General features: G+C 36.3%; 2 protein-coding genes across 2 annotated transcripts; both read right to left on the bottom strand.

Annotated features, from left to right (window-relative positions):
• Positions 1-1,812: 1,812 nt before the first annotated feature.
• Positions 1,813-14,948, bottom strand: esyt1a (extended synaptotagmin 1a). The gene is made up of 31 exons (XM_039652213.2): positions 14,417-14,948; positions 12,097-12,138; positions 11,142-11,276; positions 10,912-10,985; positions 10,467-10,539; positions 10,296-10,385; positions 10,146-10,201; positions 9,717-9,837; positions 9,300-9,476; positions 8,943-9,025; positions 8,405-8,453; positions 8,157-8,246; positions 7,967-8,068; positions 7,788-7,859; positions 7,607-7,693; positions 6,860-7,009; positions 6,624-6,782; positions 6,354-6,530; positions 6,121-6,203; positions 5,220-5,268; positions 5,041-5,130; positions 4,858-4,953; positions 4,637-4,708; positions 4,466-4,552; positions 4,201-4,347; positions 3,703-3,824; positions 3,493-3,591; positions 3,232-3,363; positions 3,048-3,153; positions 2,920-2,969; positions 1,813-2,836 (listed from the first exon to the last, which is right to left on the bottom strand). The coding sequence occupies exons 1-31, from the start codon at positions 14,756-14,758 to the stop codon at positions 2,809-2,811; spliced, it is 3,240 nt and encodes a 1,079-aa protein (XP_039508147.2). The 5' UTR covers positions 14,759-14,948; the 3' UTR covers positions 1,813-2,808.
• A 4,774-nt stretch (positions 14,949-19,722) lies between these two features.
• Positions 19,723-25,962, bottom strand: pa2g4b (proliferation-associated 2G4, b). The gene is made up of 13 exons (XM_039652800.2): positions 25,745-25,962; positions 24,838-24,966; positions 24,613-24,718; positions 24,451-24,520; positions 23,416-23,508; positions 23,202-23,265; positions 23,041-23,119; positions 22,876-22,954; positions 22,662-22,795; positions 21,773-21,867; positions 21,376-21,503; positions 20,617-20,670; positions 19,723-20,172 (listed from the first exon to the last, which is right to left on the bottom strand). Exons 1-13 carry the CDS (start codon positions 25,830-25,832, stop codon positions 20,107-20,109), a joined length of 1,185 nt encoding a protein of 394 aa, XP_039508734.1. The 5' UTR covers positions 25,833-25,962; the 3' UTR covers positions 19,723-20,106.
• Positions 25,963-26,117: the final 155 nt, after the last annotated feature.

The raw sequence follows: 26,117 nt of genomic DNA, 5'->3' as shown, positions 1-26,117 counted from the left end.
ATAATTGTTACTAGTAATAATTGAATTAGAGAGCTCTCTAATTGTTATTCTTACTAGTAACAATTCAGTTGTAGAGCTCTCTAATTTAATTAAAGAGCTCTCCAATTGCATTCTTACTAGTAACAATTCAATTCAAGAGCTCTCTAATTGTAATTATTACTAGTAACAATTGCATTAAAGAGCTCTCTAATTGAATTGTTACTAGTAAAAATGCAATTGGGGAGCTCTTTAATTAAATCACAGAGCTCTCGAATTGAATTGTTACTAGTAAGAATTGAATTCGAGAGCTCTAATTGCATTCTTACTAGTAATAATTCAATTCGAGAGCTCTCTAAATGAATTAAAGAGCTCTGCAATTGAGTTGTTACTAGTAAGAATTGAATTAGAGAGCTCAATAATATTAATTCTTACTAGTAATAATTGCATTAGAGAGCTCTCTAAATGAATTGCTACTAGTAAGAATGCAATTGAAGAGCTCTTTAATTTAATTCAAGAGCTCTCTATTGTAATTCTTACTAGTAGGAATTCAATTAGAGAGCTCTCAAATTGAATTGTTACTAGTAAGAATTTAATTAGAGAGCTCTCTAATTGCAATTGTCACTAGTCATAATTGGATTAGAGAGCTCTCTAATTGTAATTCTTACTAGTAACAATTCAATTTGAGAGCTCTGTAATTAAAATTAAATGGAAGTCAATGGAGACATATGACTAGTAAAAATTCATTTATTGAGCTCTCTAATTGTAATTGTTACTAGTAAGAATTGAATTGGAGAGCTCTGCAATTCTATTTGTTACTAGTAATACTTGAATTAGAAAGCTCTGAAATTGTATTTTCACTAGTAAGAATTGAATTAGAGAGCTCTCTAATTGTAATTGCTACTAGTAAGAATTGAATTGTAGAGCTCTCTAAATCAGTTTTTACTAGTAATAATTGCATTAAAGAGCTCTCTTAATGTAATTCTTACTAGTAAAAACTGATTTAGAGAGCTCTCTAATGTAATTCTTACTAGTAAGAATGCAATTGCAGAGCTCTGCAATTCAATTAAAGAGCTCTGCAATTATATTCTTACTAGTAAAAATCGAATTAAAGAGCTCTCTAATCGTAATTGTTATTAGTACAAATTTAATTAGAGAGCTCTATAATTGTAATTGCTACTAGTAGGAATTAAATTGTAGAGCTCTCTAATTGAATTCTTACTGGTAAAAATGCAATAATGACGAGTAAGGCCGGGTACAATTTAAGCTAAAACGGCTTGCCATATTTGTTGAGCTCTCTAATTGTAATTGTTACTAGTAATAATTGAATTAGAGAGCTCTGTAATTGTATTTTCTGATTTAGAGAGCTCTCTAATTGTAATTGCTAATAGTAAGAATTGAATTGTAGAGCTCTCTAATTGAATTGTTACTAGTAACAATTGCATTAAAGAGCTCTCTAATCGAATTGCAGAGAATTCGAGAGCTCTCTAATCGTAATTGTTTTTAGTAAGAATTTAATTAGAGAGCTCCATAATTCTAATTGCTACTAGTAGGAATTAAACTGTAAAGCTCTCTAATTGAATCCTTACTTGTAAAAATGAAATTACGACGAGTGAGGTTGGGTACAATTTAAGCTAAAACGCCTTGCCATAGTAGAAGCGTACTACTACCCTAACTACTTTTTTTTTCAGATAATGGTCAAACATCGAATGCCACAACTGTCTATATAATTCTGAATATAATAACTTAACTAATTTTGAATAAAGGAATGTATAAATATTTTTTTATAAATTTACTAAATGCATGTTTAAAACATCTAACAATAAAGCACATGTCTTAAGTGCAAATGGCATATTTATTAAAACTGCAATACAGGAACAGAATAATAGGGTGCAGAAGCACAACATTTCAAAGTAAAAAATAAAAACATTATTCTTCTCCCTACACCTGTTTATTCAAGCGTCTTTCTCATCAGAAAGTAAATCTTTACTGCAAGACACAATTCAAGCATTTTTTGTAACATTTTTGACCAACGTCTCTCAGAGACTCATTGGCACTTAAAATTGAAATATTCATGATACGTCTTGGTTCAAACATACATACGCAAAAAAAAAAAAATTAAAATCTTTAGGCAAGTACAGACGTTGCACAGTGATTGAAACTTTTTTGATATGTGTAAAATGATTTGTCAACTCACAAACATGAAGCAAAAATATGTGAAACAAAGATATAAAGAAGTCCTCACATAATAACTAAACAAAACGCTTTTCATGCCTGGGATTTCAAAGAGGAAACAATTAAAAATGTTTCTTTCATCCGGGCTTCTTCATAGATTTTCTTTAAAAAAAAAAAAAGAAATACTGAACACTAATATTTTGTAATTTGGTTCTTCTGAAATGCATGATATGGAACGAAGCAATTGCAAAAGTATTTTTTGTTGAAATGTTGGAATGATACGTAATAAACACTAAAAATCACAGCTGAACAGAAGCTCCAACTTCCCATTGCTGCATTCTCAATGACCCATAAAGTGCAGGAGCTCATTAAAACGAAATACTTAAAAATGTAACATTTCTCCAACAAGCGGTCATGCTGACTCAAGGTGGCATCCTCGTAGCCTTCTTGTGTGAGCATTCTTTATGATGGGAATCAAGCAGGCTATATTTTGGGTCAAAGCTAGTTGCACAGCAAGATACAATCTTAGTCCTTACACCGTCAAACTCAGGACACTTTGTTTTAGGAACACTCCGACCCCTGCTAGTGCCAGAATAAGTAAACATTCGTGACCTTCACTTCAAACGACTGCGAATAAAGTCAACATGGGAAGGCCATTCAGTTGGTTTCATTTGACAAGTCAAACCTGAAATTATACAAATAAGAATAGATGTAAGCAAACACTGTAATCCCAGAGTAATCTACAGTGAACAACAGTATAGCACATACCACTGTGATACTCCTGTCTTGAGATCCAGCTGACTCAAGTCTATCTGAAGCTGAAACGAAATTTAGTCATTTTAAGAGGGTCTGTATTGTTTGTGGTGGTGTTATCTAACATGTCACGTGATGAATACCTTGCCAAGAAGCTCTTTTTCACGACTCATGAAGGAAACGCTGTTCTTGACAGACACTTCAAGATGTTTCTGCTTAGCTTCTTCAAGTGGAATGTCAAAATCAAATCTGTAGGAGAGCGAGAAAGATGATTAACCTTTGACTCAGTGTGTCATCAGATAAAGATTTAACGATGTTCATACGAACCTCTCATTGAACTCAGGTTTTAGGCTTTTCTTCTTAACACTGGTCTTCCTTTTGGTGTGCCGGTTCTTGTCCGGAAGCAGAATGAATGAGATGTAAGTGTCTGGAGGATCCTTAGAATAGGACGCCAAGTTCCTGTGCAATAGTTATGAAAACAAACTGAGGAACATAACTAGTAATAAGGCTCTTTTTTTTTTTTAAAGAAAAATTATAATTTATGTAAGATTTTTTTTTAATAATTTGTGGTGCTTGTATGATTCCTACCTGCAGGCATGGATGGTTATAACCAATCTGTTCTCCTCAGATGAGTAGGCAACAGAGAGCTTCATCTGGGCATTCACGGATGAACTGGCATCCTCACCTCTGTATTTGCATCCATAAACCAATACATACGTCAAGGTCAGTTACTTTTTTGTCTCTACCTATGAGTACTAACCTACAGTTGCAAATGAAATATAGCTCCTTTTGTCTCACCCTTGGGCGGGCACACTTCTGTGTCGGAGCTCACGATTGGCTGCAGCAGCTGCCTCTCCTCTGGGGATCACATGACTAGCATCCTCCGCATCACTACACTGTGCCAGCTTGCTGTCTAGAAGCTGATAAACAGGTAAGATGTTTTTATTTTATACATACGGTCATAAAGTTTGGGGTAAGTAACATATAACATATGTAAATAATATGAAATGGTTCTTGAGCACAAAGTCAGGATCACGTGACATTGAAGACTGGAGTGATGATACTGAAAATTTAGCTTTGCCATTACAGGAATAAATTACATTTTGAAATATAGAGAAAACAGTGTTTAATATAATATAATATAATTTTTTTGGTTAAATACATGCAGAATTGGTGAGCATGTGTTTAATTACATGTTGAATAGAGCACACTATATGGCAAAAAAGGTATGTGGATGTTGCTGAATATAAAGGTGTCCAGTTGCTCAGCACATTGAAAATATGTGTGATTTCTAACCTTGAGTTCAGCTCTCAAGAGAATCTGACTCTCAGGCATGGCTCCATCCAGACTGAACCAGCGGTCCAGCACCAGATCCTTCTCATTCAGCAGCTCTCTCAGTGGAAGCACAAGTGAACCCAGAGCCTGACCCCAGCTGTGAGAGAGCTACACACACCAAACTCATAAAATACACTCCAAAGCAGAACAAATTATGTCAATATTGTCCTTCAGACATAAATGCACACATTAATATCAATATTTATTGTAAAATGCAGCTTCTCACTTTGACTACAAGTGTGTCATCTGTTGGATTATGGATCAAGAAATGAAAAGCTTCATCCCACTGTGGAGAAGTCGAGCGATTGAAAACCTAGTAGGGGGAAAATGATCCCTTGTGAGTCTTTGATATTTTAATAACATCGGCATAAATGACCCATGGTTTAAGGGGCCTTACTTTGGTCCGGTAGGATATGGTTTTGAAAGATACTTCTACTCCCACCATTGGCTCTTTCCCGCTCTTCTTTAACTGTGAACAATAATAATTTTTTAATGCTGTGTGCTGATAATATATTAATACAGTTCATTGAAGCAAAGTCGATGCTAACTACTGGCTATGGCAAATTAAGTAGTGATGAAATAAATGTAATATATTGATGAACATAAAATGAATCTTACAGGCAGACCATGTGCTCTTTCGATATACACAAAAAGAAGTGCAACAGAGGGAACCGTTTTATTCAGGTAAGACTGACGATAGTTGTAACTTAGAATCTGAAGAAAGACAAAAATCACAAACAAAATGTTAATATTTTATGAATTCAGATGACAAATAAAAGCATGTACAGTATAAACTGTTACCTGTTCAAGTCTGGTTGGGTCTGAAACTTTAGGCACCCATTCCAACACAAGGTGAAGTCGTCCAGATTTCACATCATTTAGAGTATACCACTGTATGAGGAAGCCAGCATAAATAAACAAGCATACAACCAGATATAGAAAACATTTAAAAACAAACAAACATGCACTGAGAGGCTTACCTGATCAGTAAACTGAGCACTGATGAGGTCTCTGAGACTTACTTTAACCCTGCAAGCAGATATTCAACAATACTGATATTCATCTAAAGAAGAACTGATACTCTAGATACACTAGACAAAATATTATTACACACACAACACAATCTTACCTGCCACTTTGAAACAAATCAGAGATTATAAATGAAAGCAGGATATTGCACTAAAACAATGCAGTTTGAAAGTTTAGGGTCAGTAAGTTTTTATTTATTTATTTATAGCAATTCGGTATGTGACAATGCAAATATTTATAATATTAAAAATTATATAAATGTTTAATATTACCTATTTTACTAAAAAAAAAACACAACTGTCATGGTTTGGGTTTTGTTTCTTTGTCCTGGTTCTTGTCTGTCATGTGATCCCCTGTTCTAGTCATGTGATCTTGCCTTGTGTTCCCCTGTCTGTTGTGTCATGTTGTCATTGGTTAACTGTTTAAATGTTCACAAGTGTCCCTTGTCTCGTCATTAGTCCAGTATGTGTTTAAGCCCTGCGCCTAGTTCAGTTTTTGCGAGTTCTTGATTTGTTTTTATGTTGCATGTTCATGAGTTCGGTTCATGAGTTCGGTTCGGTTCGGTTCATGAGTCTTAGGTTGTCAAAGTTTTAGTCTTTATTTAATAAAAACACTGCTGCACTTGGATCCTGCGGTTCAGAACAACAACGTCACTGTTTTTACTGTATTTTATTATCAAATAGATGCAGACTTGGTGAGCATAAGAGACTTCTTTCAATAACATTAAACAAATATTTTCCCAACCTTAAACTTTGAACAAGTTTTTTTTCAATTATTATTTAAGAATCCATCAAATAAAACTAAACAACAGCATATTATTCTAAAAGGAGAAGAGGAAGGATGTTGTCTCACCTGCCAAGAAAGTCATCCTGGTCAATGTCTTTATCATAAAGCTCAAACTCCACCTCCTGACCAGGGAGCGGGGTCAAGATCACCTACAGTACAAGCAGGCAGAGATGAAAATAAATGTTTGAACATGCATGCAGCAGTGGAGGAATGAAGCAGAAATCAAGATGGAATCCTTCTGTTTTGAGAAAGAAGCCATATGCCTTCATGTTACACACAAAACAAATCAGCATGAATACCTCATAAAGTTCGTTCCAGGTGGGGTTGAGGTTCTCTTTGATGACCTGACTCTTGAAGGCTATTCCTCCCACTCGGATCTTCACATACGGGTCACTCTTTCCCTTTACCATGCCACCCATTAAATTGTCCTTAGCGATAAGACTCTGGGCTTCCACCAAGTGGATCCGCAGAACACCCTATATTGACAATTACAAATATTGATAACATCAAGTCTGTATTTTTATTTATTTATTTATTTTTTCAAATTCTACACTTCTCTAAAGGCTCACCTCAGAAGCAAAATTGCTGTCTGGACTAGTGTGCTCGGGACGTTTTAAAGTAGGGGTCACATTTGTTACCCCTGGAGTTACTTCTGATTCAACATCTCCATCTCCGGGTAATGGAGACACAGGTGTGGTAAGGATGGCTTCTTCATTTAGCCACAACACCTGAAACCAACGTCACAGAACTCCTGCATTATGTGTGCTCAAAGTTTTTAATCATAAAAAAAATCAATCAATCCTACCCTCAGCATAACTGTGATGTAGATACGGCTGGCCGGTCCAGACTTTTCTAGCTGAAACCACTGATCCATAGAGAGCTCAGCGCTGGAGAGCAAACGGGACATGGGGATGGACAGAGTACCCAGAGTCAAAGCCCTGTCATCATCTTTCACCTGGAACAGGTGGAAGCAAAGATAAACAAAATTACAGTGAAGAAATGGTAGTTAACATAAATATATACAATTAAAGTGCCCCTTTTATGCTGTTTTAAAGGTTCCTGATTTTGTTTTGGAATCTCCCACAATAGGTTTATATGCATCCGAGGTCAAAAAAATGCTTTAATTTTCTCATTGCACAGCAGTATCATCGTTTTTCTCGCAGTGTCTGAAACAGATCAGTGAACGATTCGGCCTCTCCAAACCCCTTCTTTCGGAGAGTCTACTCTGCTCTGATTGGTCAAACGGCCCAGTCTGTTGTGATTGGACGCCTATTACCATATCCGAACGAACAGCACAAAGAAGCGTCTTCTCGAATGCCTCAGCTTCGACTACAGTGTTTGAGGGATCATCAGAGTAGAAGTTGTTCACGGACATACAATGAATTAAGCAGATTTATTACAAACTCTATTTATTGTTCACTTTGATCTTTAAAACTTTGCAGACATTTTATGGGCACTTTAAATAAGCACTTATAAGAATATTATTGACATTACATCATTAAAAACCATATTTAACAATATTTTACTATCACAGTAACTATACCAACTGTACCTGGACGTCAATATCTTGTTTGCGTGGGTCCTGAATGAAAAACGTAAAGGCATCTTCCCATACAGGATTATTAGTCCCATACACCGTCTGGATTATTAATAATGAGAGAATATATTTAATAGCGTGAATAAATGCCATAAATGTTCACATGTGATGTATAATAAGAGCGATGACACCATACCCTGCTCTCTTTGGTGGTATCCTGCACAGAAACCTGCACCATGGGGCTGGGGTCCTTGTTACCTTTTTTAAACTGAATAGAAATGCATTGTACTGAATAACGCCAACATCTAAAGCACTCCTTAAACAAAACAATAGCTGTTGAAAGAAGGACAAAAGCGGTTCAGGATACAAACTTACAGGTAGATCTTGTGCCCGGTCCAGATAAACAGTTAAAATGGCAGCAGAAGGAGGATCTGCTGTCTTACCAGATATCGTAATGTTTTTATTCCTCTCTAGCACCTGTATTTAATAAAAGGTTTAGTGTGGGATTGAAAGGAGCAGGGCAGCAAATACACTGTTTTTTACAGTCTATCAGGTAAGATCTTACTTCATTAAGGCGCTCTGCAGAGGGCAGCAGAGAGAGCCATTCTAGCTTGAGATGAACCTGACCAGATGTTGCGTCCTTTAAAGTGTGCCACTAAAACCACAGAGAAAAAGCATTACATTAGTATTATAAACAATACAGACTGCACTGCTGAAAGGGTGGTGAAATAAATAGGATCAATAATGGAAAGATTTCAAGAAAAACATCTAAAATTATATATATATGAAAGAAAGTCAGTGTAAAAGATGTACCTCATCTAATAGAACTGCTTTCTTTACAATACCTAAATCCAGCTTCATTCTAAAAAGAAAGTAATTCAGAGATGGGAACACAAAAAATAGGAAAGCATAGTTATTGTATCAATAAAGATTAATAAAATACGAAATCAAAATGATGATATATAAGGAATATATATATATATATATATATAATTAGTTTATTTATAATAATATTAAGCATGTTTAGATCATATTTTGATCATTTTATATTAATTATAAAATATGCATATATATGAAGAGTTCAGATGCAAAAGCCTCTAAGTGCCATTTGAAATTTTCTTCTAAAATGATCATTTTTATCAAGCTTGTATATTTAAGTTCAGTAATTTCACTTAAATGGCAATGAAGATTACCTATTAATTGTCATTTAAGTGAAATTACTGAACTTAAATAAACAAGCTTGATAAAAATGGTCATTTTAGAAGAAAATTTCAAATGGCATTTAGAGGCTTTTGCATCTGAACTCTTCATATATATATTATTGTAATTAATCTGTAATATAAAACAATACCTCCCAAGAAAGTCATCCTGGTCAGGGTCTTTATCAAACACTTCCAGCTCTAGCTCCTGACCAGGTACTTCATGAACAATCACCTGACAAACACACAAACATATAAAATATGATAAACAGTATTGATCAATTAACATGCTGACATCTTTATGATTAGGAACAAACAATCTTGTAGCTGTTTTCTCTGAGCTTGTGCCTTTGCTCATCTGATCTCAGCACATGATAGTCACATCCTGCACTATCTACATGTTGTTAGTAGCTTGAAAACCACAGCTTCCTTTTACTCAGAAATTAGACACTTTTTTAAGCACATAAACCACACTGATCACATGATACCCATACACATCTCTCTCTGACCTCGTACATCTCTCTCCACTGAGGATTAAGGTTATTGTCCACGTGGTGAGAGGTAAAGGTCTGGGTTCCCACCCGTAGCACTGCATATGGATCAGACTTGCCAGATATCACCCCTTTCATGAAGTTATCTTTGGCGGCAAGGTTTTCTGCCTCCAGCAAGTGGATACGCACAATACCCTGTTGGAAAACACAAAACAAGTGTAAGCAGAGTGTATGAAGAGTGTCTAATTTAGCATATGTCATTATGTAAATGAGAAACACGCCCTTGCAATTCAACATTATGAAGCAGCTACACACTAGACAAGCATGCGTGATGATACTATATGGAGTATTAAAGTACATTCAATGGATCATGAATAGTTCAAATAAAGCGGTTAATATAGTTAAATACTCCATTAGAGCACAGTGAAGTGTTACCCGTGGGAGAGGGGAACGCAGCTGTGCTACGTGCAGGTTGGCCACCAAAGGCACAGTTAGACGATTGGGGAGAACCAGGAAAGAGGCGATAGCATCCATTATCATAGTGTCCGACATGGCACTGAAAATGAATGCAAGGGGTTCGTACAGAGGATGGAACACAAACAAAGTACATTTCAAATATTTGACAGCATGGCTTCAGGGTGATCATAATGGGTTAAGCTATGATCTATATGAATGACTGCATGTTTCCCTGCTTAATTTGAATAGAGGGAAGCAGACTGAATAATCAGACCAGTGCTCAACTGATTATCATTGAATGAAGCGTATGAGAAGAAAGAGTTAACGTATTAACAGGTCCAGTGGAGTTGTGGTGTATCTGAATCATAAAGCCAAAAGACAACGATGATACAAAACAAATGCACTCACTTCAAACCAGGTATGTCTAACAAATTGGTAAGGCCAGTCCAATTGATGTCAAGTGTCTATGGGGAAATGAAGTAGAAAAAAAGAATGTTGTAAAATGGGGTTATTATTATGATGTGATATAGTAATATAAATGGAAAATTCTTGACTAACAGGTCTGCGAATGAAGAACATGGTGACGGCTCCAACAAGAGGAACATCTCCAATTAGAGGTTCCAAGATCACCCTCAATTTTCCATGGAGCTGTAGAAGGAGGGGTACTGGTTTCAGTCAATGAGTCTTTCGTCAGTTATCTTTGAGGGGTCCCACTGTCCTCTTCCTTACCTGAATGCCTTTCACTCCAGCTTTACAGAAGTACTTCTTCACCTCAACGTTAATCTCCACATCTCCAGCATAACTGCAAAACAGACAAAAAGTTTGAAATATGGCTGAAAGTTTCACACGCCAAGACTATTTTTTGGCCCAAAAGGTCTTGTGATGTTCCACATGAGAGGCGTACACTTTAATATCACACAGCAAGGAAATTATAAAAATATTTCAATTTAGTCAGAACAGATCGCTTCATGGGCATTCATATATATATAATTTAAATGAAAAATAATCATAATATTTTTAACAATATAGTTTTTGAATATAATCAATATTTTATAAAAAATAATTTTATTTAAAAATACAATAAAATAGTTTATAAAGAATGCAATGAAATAAGATGCAGTCAAGACTCCAAAGTTGAGAACCTGTTTGCTAAGAAAGAGACCAAAGACACTACCTGATGTAAAGATCCAGTATCACCTGACGCTTATCATGCTCAGTGTAGGCCTTCACCCCAACTACCTTCAGAGGCTGTTAAAAAAAAAAAAAAATACATACAATTATGTTTAAACATCTTAGTCAACGGTCTGTGCTTAAAACAAAATATCTCTGCTGGACAGCAATTATGAGAAATGTAAATATGAGAAACGCATGCAAATAACTTTTATCAGAAACAGATTTGTATACCCTGTCGCCCAAGTCAACTTTGGTGAAGCTGAGAGTTTGCAGATGAGCGCTGGCGGCTCGGATCGAAGGGGCAATAGTCTCCACCAGCAGCTTTTCCAGATATTGTCCAATAAACGGCCAGGCCTGCTGCAGTATCTATGAGCCAGGATAGTTACAAACAATAAGAACTAGTGGAGACTCACAAAGATGACAAGTCAATGAAGACATTTTTGCTGACAGGAATATTATATAAATATGTAATGGGATATCATTTACTCTATGATATAAACAAACATTATATCCTTACATTTGTTGAAACGATTCTAATTTTTCAGTCAAACCTCAGACGGAAACCATATAAACCCCTATCTATTTTCTATATCAGACTGCTGCATTCAATAAAACTAGATTGATTTTCTATACATTGGCACAAAAAGTTTCACAGCAAAAAATGGTTAAATCAACATCACAAAACCTGTATCATAACAGACTCACATATAGGGTGTTTGCAAATGTCATCAATTCAAGTAATGTGTAAGAGTAGTGTGTGTTTGTAGTGAGCTTTGAAAGCACATCCCACAATCCAAACTCCCATTCTCACTATCCAAACTTAAAGGGTTATTTGAGGCAAACCTTTGAAGCCTGAATCCTGACAACAAGTCTGGTGTGCAAGAATAATCTGTGAAATGTCTGTCCTGGTACTCTGAAAGCTCTTATATGTGAACAGACTAATTAAATCAGTATTAATTATTTTTGTCTGTGGGTCCTTTATTCTAAAATAAGATCTATATTACACCAGTGACAACAGAAACACCACTAACTTAATAGACATTACACAGACTGGAGAGCTGCCTAACCGTTCAACTATTTACCTTCAGGCACTAAATTTGAAAACATACACAGAGTGACAGTGCCCTCGGGGACACAGAGCGGCTGCGGTCACATGCACATTGTGTTTTTGAACAGAGTTTAATACCTTATTAATCCATTCAACCTTTTCCACGTCAGGGAAGTTTACCTGTGGAAAAACAAGGAGTACACTTTGACTTCCGATGTCAACACAGGCTGTATAACAGATTGGTTTTACATGCTGTATGCAAGGAGACCTCTTATGTTGTACAGTGTACACTGTAAGTAAATACTGTGAAGGTCGGGAGCTGTTGTTAACAAAACACAGCCTTTTCCAGGGAAGAGATCAGCTGTGCATACACCGTAATATTAAGTTCTGTCGATTCTTGAAAATACTGTCATTCTTGCACACTTGTAAATGTTTAACAAATTATATATGGCAATGGTGAATCATAATAGTAAGCAGCTAGAATCATTAGCGAGCATGTATAAAGTATAGTGTGTTTATAAACAAGTATTCAGTGGCAAAGGAAACCTTGATTAAAGGTCATCTCTGACTTCATATTAAATGTTTAACTGTAAATAAGTAACACATTTAAATAAATACAATTAAATAATAAAGGTAAAAAAACTATTTTAATCCTTGATCCTCTGTATAAGTGATTCCCAACCAGGAACTTTGAGACATACGTTTTTTAATATCTAGAAATATATATAATATGCATTAAAAAATAAAGACACTGGAAAAGGGAGGATTAATATATACAGTATGTAATACATATTTAAAGACACCAGTGCTCTTTAAATTAAACACATAATTTCTAATAGGATGTGGGTAGGTTTACTCAAAAAAAAGGGGAAAAAAAAGCATTAGTTAAATAAAGCCACAAGCTACTGAGGTACGTGAGGAAAGTGGCACCACTGTTTCTCTGAGCCAAGGTCAAACTTCTCCAAACAATTTTCAACTTCTTCATGTTTCCTGTCACCCCCTCACCAAATTCTTGCTACAAATTGCTCGTTTTGCCCTTTTGCTGCTGGTGACTCAGTCCCATGAGATTGGATACTTCAATGTTCCAAATATAGCAAAGGCTGGTCTGACTTAGGAATGTAATGACGTTGATGAGGGTAAGGAGAAGAGATAAGAATATAAACTTGAACTGTATCAGAGAGGAATGCTTATGAAAGGGGCACAACTGTAAAAAAAATTAATTGTCAGAAGTGGCTGAAAGCAGGTCTCACCATGACGTTGTTCTAATGCAGGATTATGCATTCTGTTGCAATACTGTTATAAACAGCACCAAAACTATGAATTCAATGCAAAACAAAAATTCAACAAACCTTTTGTATGAGTGAAGGCGATGTCCACTAATATCACTAGTAACAACTACTTTTTTCCCTGTCATATGTAGACCAGTCAGAATAGCTATTTAGCTACTTTATGATTCAATTAATAATCTTACTAGTAAGAATAACATGTTACTACTACAAGCTGCAATACACATTAATAGTGCCTAATACACAGGCAGCCGTCTGTATTAAATTACTGCTAGGAAACCTGGAATATACCAACAACTATTTTGTTATAACTAACTAAAGGCTAAGTACTGTCACCCAGTTATTAGTAAAACTGAAATAAGTAGGCCTACTACCAGCAACTGGAATGCATATGGCGAGAAGTGGATTAATATCTGAACAGGCCCTCATTAAAATTCAGTGGTAAATGCTAACTAGTTAATGGGATAGTGACTATATTAGTAGCCTATGTACTAGTAGTATACTAATGAATATCTTCCTAGACTGTATATGTCAGAAGGGAATAGTTTATATAAGAATTACAGATTTAAAATTCAGTGGTAAATGCATTTGGTTAGCAGCAGTTCAAAATGGGATATTCACATGTTAATAGTTACAAATGTACTACCAGGTAACTTATACGTTTTAGTGACTAATTTAATAGATACTAGTCACTTTTGGAACAAGTACTAATCTTAAATTGTGAAATAGGAAAAGATCCTCTAACTAGTCCTGGTAACTACTGGATTAGCTACTAAGTAATAACAAAAAAATATGTACCAGTAGCCTAAAAAAATGCTAAGAAAATATCTATAAATTGCATCAAATGTGTAATTATGAGGATAAATATTCACGGGTTGAAGAATAATGTGATTGTTGTCATAAATAACAATAGTGTAAAAGTAGGAGAACTTTATTAAAATCATACCACCAGTAACACGAAATCAGTCTGTCAGTGCCACAGAGTAGCCTACCCATTCACTTCTAACGCTTGTTGTAAAAACAAATAGGCCAAATAGCAAGAAATTACATGATAAATAGGTACTGTCTTTCTCTTTGCGCAAAGATTTTACATTTGTTGCAGACTGCGTTGGTGAACGGGTGACAACCAGTCCAGAATGATACCAATTATGGTACAAAAACACTTAACTTACCCATGCCGGTAAGTCCCGTTTACTTCGAAACACCCGTGTAGGGATTACATCCTGCTCATTCTCCAAAAGATACATTGCGCTTAACAATCGCGCTTGTTTTCCATCGCGACCGTGTTTCCATCCTGTGTAAACCAGAAGACCGAGTAAAACTAAAAAGATGCTGAATCCGAAATATCCAGCCAGGTAGACTGGCAGTAAGGCAGCGACGCACTTTCCGAAGGACCAGAGAACTGACACGGCGTGTTTCCCAGCGGAGTCTTGAGGCAGAGGCAAATCCGCAGCCTCCGGAGAGGCACCCGCTCTCGGCCCCGCATCATCAAATGACATCGGCTCTTTATGCATCAAATCCTGACTACCGCGAGCGCTAGACAATAACAACCAAGCAATACAGCTCAAAACTAGCGGGTACTATACGCGTACGATTAAATATGATCAGAAAATATATTACAATTTGTCATTCTGCGGGAAAAAACAGCACCAACGTCAGCTCCTTTGCAGCGGAAAGTTGTGGATTTGTAGTTTGCTAAAAGAAGGGCGTGTAGGGGCGTGTTTTAGCGGCTTCAGCCCTTCTCGATTCTTGTTAAAACCACAGCAAGAACCTTAAAATGTCTGGGTGTGGGATAACACATATTTCACGAAGATGCCTGGCTCAGACATTTACCAGTCACTGACTATAGCCCCGTTATGTTGTGCTGTGCGCTGCAGAAAATACTAAACGCTAAATCAGACAGTTAAAAGAGATTAAAAAAGAAAAGAAAATACTAGTAGCCTACTTTAAAAATATTTATCTTCCAGCACACCATTAAGCTGTCGCGTGGGTGGGTGTTTTATAGCACTGTCATGTGACAACCAATGCGGTGTGCTTTATAAAATCTCCCTTTTTTTTAATTAAGTATAAAACACACGAACATTTGTCAAAATTCGACTACATCTGCTAACGGGAAAGCTGCAGTGCATTCACTGATCTATATAAAGTCATTATAGATCAGTGAGGGGATTACAATCAAAACACACTAAATCCATTGCTGTCACCAAGTTTGTTAGAATTTGTTGGGTAGCAAAAAAAAACAACACATCACCGAGTTTGTTGGTTCACAAAACCGCAACTGAGATTATGTAGCCTACTAATGCAACAGTTTCATAAATCAATAGCACTTTCTATTCAATAACACGCTTTCTACAATCACTCTGAGGTAATGTCAATACCATAGACTGTAAAAGATCAATACCTAATACCAGCTACCACTGCAGTCTGCAACTATACCAGTGGTTCAAAACCCAGCATGAGACCCTGTAGGGGTCCTCAATGATTATACAACCATAAAAATAAGATTCAACCTAAGGAAAAATGTATAACTGTTAAAAATGTCAAACTCATCATTGACTGAGCTTCACACCATAGATTCAACTAAACTGACACTGAGATCTGAACACCATTTTATGCCGAACTAGTTCAGATTTAATTTGATCTATAGAACTGACTTCAGCTGACACCCTTTCCAATAATAAAAAAAAGACCGGTTTTGCCTCAGTCACTATAAAGCTGCTTTGAATCTAAGTGCTAAATAAAGAGACCAATAGCCAACCTTGGCTTGAACACAATCTGCTGGTTGCAGACAGTTGGGTCTGAGCTTCATGTTTAGAAATCCATGAAATTCTGTAGTTTGAAAGCTTAAACTAAGACTTAATTGCCTAATCAGTAAATCCAGCGTGATTTAGCTCTAAAAATTTTTACATGGCAGAAAAGGAAAAGCACTTAAATAGTAGACAAATGTATGATCGAATTGTTTCACGCATCCACACGGCTGCTCGTACAGATACACCCTTAGACTTCTCGAATCATATAAACAAATTCAAATCAATAAGTCACCACAAAGGATTCTTTTAAACCAAAAAGATTTATTTTAGACATTAACAAAAAACGCTGAGCTGACAGGTCTGAGGAATGTCCAAAACAGTTCACATGGTCATGAAGACCAGGATGCTTCCTCCGCAGAACCAGGTGACGGAAAACCAAATCCTCATTCAGAGATGAAAGCAGGCCTCATAGATGGTGCTTGAGTGGAGCTTCAGTTGGGCTTCCAGCAGACTCGTGCTGAGGAGATCGAAGTGGAGGAGCACTCCCAGCTTCAGCGCACGGCGGCCGCTTTACTTGGACCTCTGCCTCATCTTTCGCCTCTTACGCTTCAGCCTAAAACCCAAACAAACATAAAACATTTCATGCTTTTTCCCAATGCAGGAGGGACAAAAAGAAAGCTCATTTGACAACTCACCTGCGCATGCGCTTCTTTCGCCACTAAAAGAAAGCACAATCATTAATATTTGAATTCATCAGGTAATTCAGACAAAGCATTTAAGGAGTACTGCACATGCGCATTAGCAACTAGCGCAATGGCTGCATTTTCGCCAAAATGCAAACCAGCATGGCTGGTTCGGAAAAATTAAATGCAAGAAACAACGGTATTAAACGTGACTTAATTGCTAATAGTGCCATTTAACAATGAAAAACAATCAATAAAACCAACATGCGGCAGCTGCAAATTCAACGTGGTCCTGCGAAACAACCGCCTTAGCAGGCTAACGTTAGCAGAGAAGGCCCAAACAAACTTAAACTGCGTGTGGCTATTCCACGGTCAAATAACTAAAGAAAATCGACATTAAAAGCAAAACGCTCATTTAAAAACCAACTAATAATTATCGCTTAAAAACTATTAAATGAATTTACCGTTAAGGTGTAACGTTACTAACATCCTAGCCGCGAACAAGACTAGCCAGATAAGGACAAACACCATTTAACTTAAACATGAAAGTTGAACTTACCTTCGCTCTCATGATGACAAGATAGTCCTGTAAATAAACAAGTAATGTTAGAAATAAAGCTGGATGGCACGTAAATAACTCAGATTACGCTGGATTGTACAAGATGTTAACGCAAGACCAGCAGAGACCACTTCCTTACCTCGTCGAGCGATAACGACTTCAAGAGAACATCATGAGGAGGACGGGCTCTTTTATACGTCTCGATTGCGTCATTTTTCAGCGACGTGAAAGAAACGAATGCGATTGCACCTGTCAATAATCATCAAATTAACCCATCGCAAATTAACACACAAGCCCTGTTTATTAAACAAAATAATACAATTAAATTGAGATCTAATTTTTAAATACAACATGTATTATATTTAGATATATTTTTAATTATAACATATCAAATGCAGTGATATGCATAAAGAAACAATATATATAAATATATATATATATATATATATATATATATACACACACACACACACACACACGGACAGAACTCTTTACTGCCCTTGTACTTTAAAAAGCCTTTTACAAACGTAGTACAATAGTCTTCTTCATCATCACAGTAATGCAAGCAGGACTTTTGGGACACACACGGTCATGCCTTATATGCACTATTGCATCCTTCTCATGGGAATTTAATAATTTTTAAAACAAAAAAGAGATTTAACGCAAATTAACACACAAGCCCTGTTTATTAAACAAAATAATACAATTAAATTGAGATCTAATTTTTAAATACAATCTTAAAAAAAATCTCTTTTTTGGCTTATATTTGTAAAAGAAAACGTGCCTAATTATGCACACCTGAATATAAGGCGTTTTTCATTTCCAGTCTTCATGGACAAAATTAATAATAGTTTACTAAGATTAATGTGGTTTGGAATTGATAGAATGAAGAAAAAATTCTGCACGTACTGCACATTAAATTTAAACAATACCCATTCTTGTTTTAGGACAAATTTGATTAACTTTTTTGATCCACCTCAAATGTTGACACCCCTAATATATAAAAGGAATATAATAATATATAAGGAATATAAAAATTGAATATAATAATAAATATATATTAGGGGCGTTGTAACAATATTATGTCACAATATTGCAATAAAAAAAAATACAACAATATCTATCGTGGATAGTGACAATCTGATTCTATATTGTGTATAGTTCACCCAAAATGAAAATTTATATAAATATAATTTATACGTTTTCAGAGTTTTAGTGTCAGTACTACCCATAGACTGTAAAAAGAGGTACTACCATATATAATGTATAATGCAATGGGTGAACACCTCCTGATAATGGCAAATGTCTCGTTACCAATAAAAAGTGGCCAAGATTATTTTATATATATCTAGTCAGTGACATAATTCTGTATTTTCAGCTTCAGAATCATGAATATTTTTATTCTGGTGTCATTAATGTTCTGTGCATTGGGTTACCAGCACAAAGCCCAAGCCTATTCATTTACACCCACAATGTATCATCAAACATTAACAGTATTTTTTTTTAATTGCAATATCATTACATCCTGAGATCAGTATCTTGATATGTATTAATTTGTGACATAAGGCTATCGTTACACCCCTAATATATACATCTATATAAAATATTTTGAGTAATTTGATCCTCTCTTGGACAAATTCTAAATTATTTTCTAGTTATGAAAAAAACAACATGTTTTTAATTGTCTAAAATAGTAACTTGACGGTTTTGCCACAGCATTTAATCACCCAACTTAAAGTTTGAGTAAAAACAAATGAAATGTGTTGGCTCCAGAACAATGCAGATTTGACTAATATATTAATAGTAGTTTATATAAGACTGAATTTACAACCACTTTTCTACAAGGACAAGTTGGTTAAGTTATTGCAAGATAAATTCTCCCCCAAAAAACGTATAATGTCATTGGTTTTGCAGATGCCAGCCACTTAGTTTGACATTTTTTTTGTCTTCTGAGATTCAAACAACTTTTCCCTTTGGGGCCACTACTTATCACATGACTGCATTCTGATGGATCCATGCATCACAGTTGTTTAGAAGGTTTTCCGCAGGAGTAAAAAAAAAAATTAAAATAGTAATATTTGAGTGCTTAAATTGAAACAAACCAGGCTCTGATCCATAAATTGGCTAATTAAATTTATTAGATATACGCTTACAAAATGGCAGGATAATTTGGTCAGTTCAGTCAAAAAAACCAAAAAAAAAAAACAATGGTTTCAGGAGTCAGTCTAATAACCTGTAGGGAAGATCTACATTGAAACAATTTTATAGTTTGTGAAATACTAGAAAACGAATGCTTAAAATGTAATCTTAACAGAAATCAAAGCTGTTCGATAAACAGCGCTTCTATTGTAGTTGTTTGCTATATTCAAGTTGTGGTGAGGCAGTTACTGCTCCAAAGACTCATTACAGGTCATCAATACAAACTATGATCACTTCCCAAAAAACAAAACAAAAACTCAATCTTTAACAGATTTCAAACAGGGATCTCATTTGCATGGAGATGAATGGCACTTCACAGCAATGCTGCCTTAACAGTGCCACCATTACACTTTTATTGTTCATGATGGCTTGTACAATGACAGAGAGGGTCAAAAGAACCCCAGCAGTCGCCTCCTGTAAACACGGTTGGACAGTATCTGCCTGCTCATCGGTACACTCCTCTCTAAGAGCAGCCTCATTTAAAGACAACCAATTGCAAGTAAACTGCACAAACCCTGTAGCAGTCTTGTATATCTAATGAGGAGGTATTCAAAAAGACAGAAGGCTTGGCCCGAAGGCCTCTCAGTGGGGCAGGTCATAATTAGCTTTAACGGTTCAGTTCTTTGGGCTGTGCAGAGGCTCTGTCAGTCAGCTTGTTGGGCAGTGGGAGTCTATGCAGCAGCTTCGCTCTCAGCCTCCACGGGTTGTCCTGCAGCACTCTCCACATTTTTGGATGCCTGGGGGACAAGATTAATCATGTAAAAATGGTCAATGTATGTAAATTCTTTAAGGCAAGTCATTTCACTAGGCGGACATCTTTGGAGTGCAAATAAAGATCCTATTCACCAAGCTTACGATTAAACTTCATATTTGAAATCACCAATAAAATCTGACAACTATAAAGTTTCTAAATGCTGATTTTTTTTCAGGTTGGACCAGCCAAGGCAAGAAGTGCACGTCTCAGAACAGTGACTGTTTCTAACGGCAGCTGCAGTGATGCAATGACTTTACCTATTGGTGAGAGGCTCTATTATTTAGAAAGCAGGGTGTATTTCACCATATTCTCCCATTCATAGTAATATGAATAGTCAGTCTTTGTATATCTAAAGTCTCTGATATGGTTTCATATTCACAACAAAGTGCCATTACAAATTGTTTAAGCAGTTGTTGACACAACCAACCTTCTTTTTCTTCTTCTTCTGTGCCTTGCGGCTGGCTGAGCTTTGCAACAATGCCTGCGGGAAAAATAAAAATAAATACATCTCATTGTATAGACCAGATTTTCAAATGTTGTTGCCAAGGACCCTTAAATACGTGTCTCATGTTTATTTCAAGGGACCACTTCACTAAAAATAGTAAAAAGAAATAGTACAAACAGATTAAATTAAACTTATATAATATAAATATTATATAAATATCAAACTTATATATTATATAAATATTAAACTTACATAATATATAATATTAAACATGTATATATATATATATATATATAAATTGTTTATAGTCAAACAATTTGTAAGAAATTGTCTTGTTTATATATATTGAAAAACAAAACTCATGGTTCGAATAATATGTTTTTTCAGTCACGGATCGGATAATTTTTCGGTATTTTGACAATTTTGTGTGTATGTGTACATTTTGTGTGAATGTTTAAGGAAACATGAAAGAGGAATCAAAGCTGTGTTATCAGATAGTGTCCACAATTATTTTCATAATTAGACAATTAGTCGTACTTAGTCTAAAAAAAAATATATATATATATATATATATATATATATATTATTGAAAAATTTGTTTTGTCAATAAAATTATGATTTCCAACCAGCCCATGGAAACCAAATTCTGTAGATAACATTACATATTTCGAATTTTTCATAGACTCCTTACAGCCCCTTGGGGTAAAACACACACTAGTTCCCTGCGTTTGAGTCTCTTACCTTAAGCTCTGGGTCTTGTACTTCAAACTCAGACTTGTAAAGCTCTGGTTCAAAAGGCCCATTGGTGATACGCAGAGGGCCGTTTGCCATTAGCATCACTGTGAATTTAAACTGCGCAACATATTCACCTTGAAAGAGAAAAATAAGGCGATAGATGGTTTGACAAAGTGACTCTTGAAACTTTGCGGATGGCACCAAACTTCTAAAATATTAACAGTTTTTGACCTAGTCATGCGGAAAAATTAGCTGGTTGCGCTTCTCAGAGCACCAGCGTGACAGGAAATAATGTTTTATTTGGATTTAAAGAATTGTTGTAAAATTTTAACTATCATCTTCATGCTTGGTTGCACATTTTACATATAGAAGTGAAATTAATACAGAGGCACTTGTGTCTCACCTTCCTTCTCATGCAGGACACTGAAGGGTTGAAGCAGCTCATGCTTGGCACACTCAACCACACCCAGCCGAGCTTTACTCTCATCCTCAAACGCCCTGATAGCACACAGGCATCAGACAACACAAGGACAAGGAGAGAGACCAAATGAAATGTGATGAACAACAGAGGTAAATAGTTTGTCTTGCACATGTTTGATTGGGAGGAAAATGCATATAAACAAAGTACATCAAGTTAAATGCATAAATGTAAAGCGACCTGTTCTAATATAATATTTATATAATGCATGCATATTATTTATTAATACATATACTGCTCAGTCAGGTCAGTTTTTTTTTTAAAGATATTAATACTTTTAATAGTAAGAATACATTACATTGATAAAAAGTGATATTTATAATGTAACAAATTATTAAAACTGAATTCACTACAGGGATCATGTGACACTGAAGAGCAGAGTAATGACTTTTTAACTAAATTGAACAATTGATAATTTAGCAAAAGGAGAAAGAAAGGAGACTTAATTTTACACTCTAGTAACATTTAAGAACATGAAATAAAGAAACCCTGACATTCAATTTGAAAGTGATGCATCTTTTCGATCTTTTACATTTGCATTACTGAACTACGGAGAAACAAATCAAGTCATTTAATGGACTTTTGACAGCTCCAAGGCTGTTATGAAAATTACAGATCACACTTCCCTATTTTCTTTCGTTAAGTAGCTATTAAAAAACAATTTCGCTTTTCTAGCCAGGTTTACCTCTGTGATTTACCTCTTTGATAAAGGATTATTTAATTAAATTTTTAAGTGGTTGTCCTTAAAATAAGATACTCAAGTAGTGACAGCAAAAATATTAAACCATGACTTGAACTGAAAAAAAAAAATTACCTCAGAGTAAACGGCATGGCATCAAATCGCCGCTCCACCTCACTGAAGAACACCCTGGAGGTCTTCATCTTTAGGCCATACTGCTTACTGGGGTCTCGCTTGTAAACGGTGGTCCTCTGCCCAGAGTCTCTAGCCTGCAGGGAGAAAGAGAGCGAGGTTATGACGTGTTAATTGTAGAAATTGAGGGAAAAGTGGCGCTAATACGAGTTTTCACCTTTCCCTCCCCAGTGCTAATGAGCACGTCCACAGCGTACACCTCATGCACTTCAAATTCTGCCTTCTCATGGTCCTTCCTTAGAGCAGACAAGGACAGAGAGCATTTAGCATAGAGGAACACTCAATCATTTTCCAAAACAATCTAGTGCTTCATCGTCCTGACCTCTGCTGGTCGGTGGGGTTTTGAATGATAGTCTTCTCTCCATCAATGACATGCTGCTTTAACTGATGAGACAGCATGCCTGTGAAGAGAGACGGAATGAATTTTAAAAACCACGCAATGATGCTTTAACAGTGAGTGAGTTCAGGTTATGTTTAGCTCACCCTCTATGGCCATGCATTTGAATGATTGGGCAATCTTGTTCCAGGCCTCTGTGACCTGAGTGTTCTGAGAGACAGAAAAACAGATGATGAAGAAAATAATAAAAACATTTTCATTTTCAAACATATTAATGACAAAGGTAAAATTACACTATTTACACTTTTCAAGAAAATGTTATAAGCAGTTATTTACATGACCAGACTGATTCTATCTTACCTGATTCCCAGGCTTAACCAGCCGAAGAGCAGCTTCTGCACACAAGTAGGCAGCTTTGATCACATCCGCTTTCCGTCCAGTCACAGGATTGTCCTAGAAGAACAGCAAAATTATATGTTAGTGCACGTTGAAACTAGGGGTGTAACGGTACATGTATTCGTATTGAACCGTTTCGGCTCGAGGCTTCCGGTTCGGTACGCATACAAACCGAACGATTGCTTGGAACATTTTTCCTGCCGGCAAAATTCGTGCTGACGCGGCCAACACAACGTTGCGCAACATCAAATGGCAAGCGTAATGAAAGCAGAACGAAACTGCGCTACTCGTTATGTGCTTCACGGATCGTTTATCAGTTCGGACCAGCAACATCTGTGCAGCGCGAGCCGATCTTGATCAAGCAACACTGTTACTACACAGCGCTAAGAGATCCGGTAAAGAACACATTTGAATTCGCCACTGAGGTAATAACATCGCTGCGAGATCTAGTGAGATGCATTCACATTTCTCCGTTATTAACCGTAGATCTCTATTAGATCAAACAGCGCTGTCATGGAAACCAGGAGAAACATTGTGCCGTGAATGAACTAGTAATACTTTCGTCCACAGACCAGCAACATTCACCATGGATTTAATATAGTAACACTAACTGGAACCAGTTTGGCTGGAATGGTGAAATGCTTTCAAGTACTTCACACATCTTTTTCCAGCTCTTCAAAATTCAAATATTATATAAATAAATATATATTTAAATGTTATTTTTAATGTGATGACCAAAACATTATTTGTTCATCCTTCAAAGATGACCCCCATTTATAAACCTGAAAGTTTCAAGATCTAGGAAAACTCACACTTATTTAAAAATATTTTTTCTTTAAACAAATAGGAAATTTCTCTGGCATTTCTTTCTTTTTGCTGTATCGAAAACGTACTGAACCGTGACTTTAAAACCGAGGTACGTACCGAACCGTGATTTTTGTGTACCGTTACACCCCTAGTTGAAACAGAATGTGGCATCCACAAAGAAGAGAGACATACCTTGGTTGCGCCAACTACAAAGCTGTGAGCAACGTTGGAGATGAAGCCATCCACATGCACTCCAAGGTCACTGTGTAAAAACAGAATGCAGTATTGAGGAAATGTTCTGAAAAACAGATGAACATATACATATATGTACACAAAAGCAGAAATAACACACACATTTTAACCAAGTCACCGTCTTTAAGCGTATAGTCTGGATCGCTCTTTATTGGTGAGAAGTGGCACACACAGTTGTTCACAGACACACAGGTGGGAAAGGCAATCCCTGTCACACAAGAAGAATACCACATTTATAATTACAATAAATAAATTTTCTAAATTTTTTAAATATATGATATGTATATATATTTGGACAAACACTTGGGGTTTCAGAAACATTCTTACCTTTCTTTATTTCTTTTTCCTTCTTGAAGACCTTGCCCGTTTCCGCAGTGATGAAAGCGTCTCCTTTCTCACACAGACTGAGGACAGACAAACCAGGCTTGGCTGCTTCGATGACAGTCTTCAAAGCCTCTGAGGGGAAAGATTTCACATGAAATAACAAAGTTTCCCACCCAAAGGATTTGGAAACGCTAGCTAAAGCACTGTGACAAGGTCTGAAGAACGAGATCAATACACATTAAATCTGTTAGCACTTTTAAAAGGAATCGTGACAAACAAATAGAAGACTGATGACATTTCCTGAAGCTTTCTCAGCACCTTACCATAAATTTTACTTGAAGACAATACTTAACACTATCGACACACTTTTTTTTTTTACATTACGATCTATCTATCCACACAGACGACTGTAAACTCTACAGGAGATACGCAGAATCACAGGGTCAGTCGCCACTCACTCTCATTCTAAGGAACAAGATTCAATGAAAGTGAATGGAGACTAAGGCTGTCAGTCACCTAGTCTACATTCTGTCAAACATTTTCTTTTCGGGTTCATAGTCATACAGATTTAGAGCAACATGAGCGTGAGTAAAAATGAAAGAATTAAACTTTCTGGGCAATCACTGTGTGTCCCTAAGTTACAACTAAAGCTAACTGGCTAACCCGCTAGCCGAATATTTAATAATATAAAATAACGCAGTTAAGATTACAAAACATAGGGTGCTGAAGCTAGTCGATACGATTGCAAGTTAACGTTACGTCGAGTCAAATAAACTGAAATGACTGGCATCGATGGCAATCTCACTACAGCTCGCAGACACATGGCCGAGCGCGGAGCTGAACCCCAGCTCGGTCAAATTCAACCCTTAATCTCGCATAAAGATAGTTAGTGCTACAGAATCATCCTCACGGTTTGCTATGTCGGCCCCCATCTTGTACTTGGTGACCACCAAGTCATCAGCAACGGTCTGCTCTTGCTGTTCGTCGTCTCCTGACATGCTTGTCAGTGTTGGGATTCAAGAGGAGCTCGTAGTTGTAACTTTTTCCCTCGCTTCGCTTGTAGAATGATGGAGCACGCACAGCACGCTTCAGGTCTCACAGCCTGCGCCACCAGGCAGCAGCCGTGGAAACACGCAAGATGGCCGCTTACTGCCCTGATCTTCAAAATAAAAGTCACAAACATGCGGACACACTGATAGCAGACATTCTCTGATGATAGTGACCTCTGCGGGAACTAGATGAAATATTAATAGTAGGCCTTATATCGCATAATTTTCTAGTTT

This window comes from Pimephales promelas, chromosome 20 (genome assembly GCF_988280905.1).
Source record: "Pimephales promelas chromosome 20, fPimPro1.hap1.1, whole genome shotgun sequence".
NCBI lineage: Eukaryota > Metazoa > Chordata > Actinopteri > Cypriniformes > Leuciscidae > Pimephales > Pimephales promelas.
Note: the sequence above shows the minus strand (reverse complement) of the source record. Positions and strands in the feature narration are given on the sequence as shown.

Bases quoted from the DNA above. Each gene is read 5' to 3' on its own strand.
- esyt1a (XM_039652213.2), bottom strand. From the start codon at position 14,758: ATGCATAAAGAGCCGATGTCATTTGATGATGCGGGGCCGAGAGCGGGT. The intron at 10,386-10,466 runs GTAAGGAAGAGG...CTCCTTCTACAG, and splicing joins CTGGAGTGAAAGGCATTCAG to CTCCATGGAAAATTGAGGGT. The intron at 8,454-8,942 runs GTATTGTTTTAT...CTTTCTTTTTAG, and splicing joins CAGGATGACTTTCTTGGGAG to AATGAAGCTGGATTTAGGTA.
- pa2g4b (XM_039652800.2), bottom strand. From the start codon at position 25,832: ATGTCAGGAGACGACGAACAGCAAGAGCAGACCGTTGCTGATGACTTG. The intron at 24,719-24,837 runs GTAAGAATGTTT...CTTGTGTGACAG, and splicing joins GGAAAAAGAAATAAAGAAAG to GGATTGCCTTTCCCACCTGT. The intron at 20,671-21,375 runs GTAAGAGACTCA...TTTTTCCCGCAG, and splicing joins TACAAGACCCAGAGCTTAAG to GCATTGTTGCAAAGCTCAGC.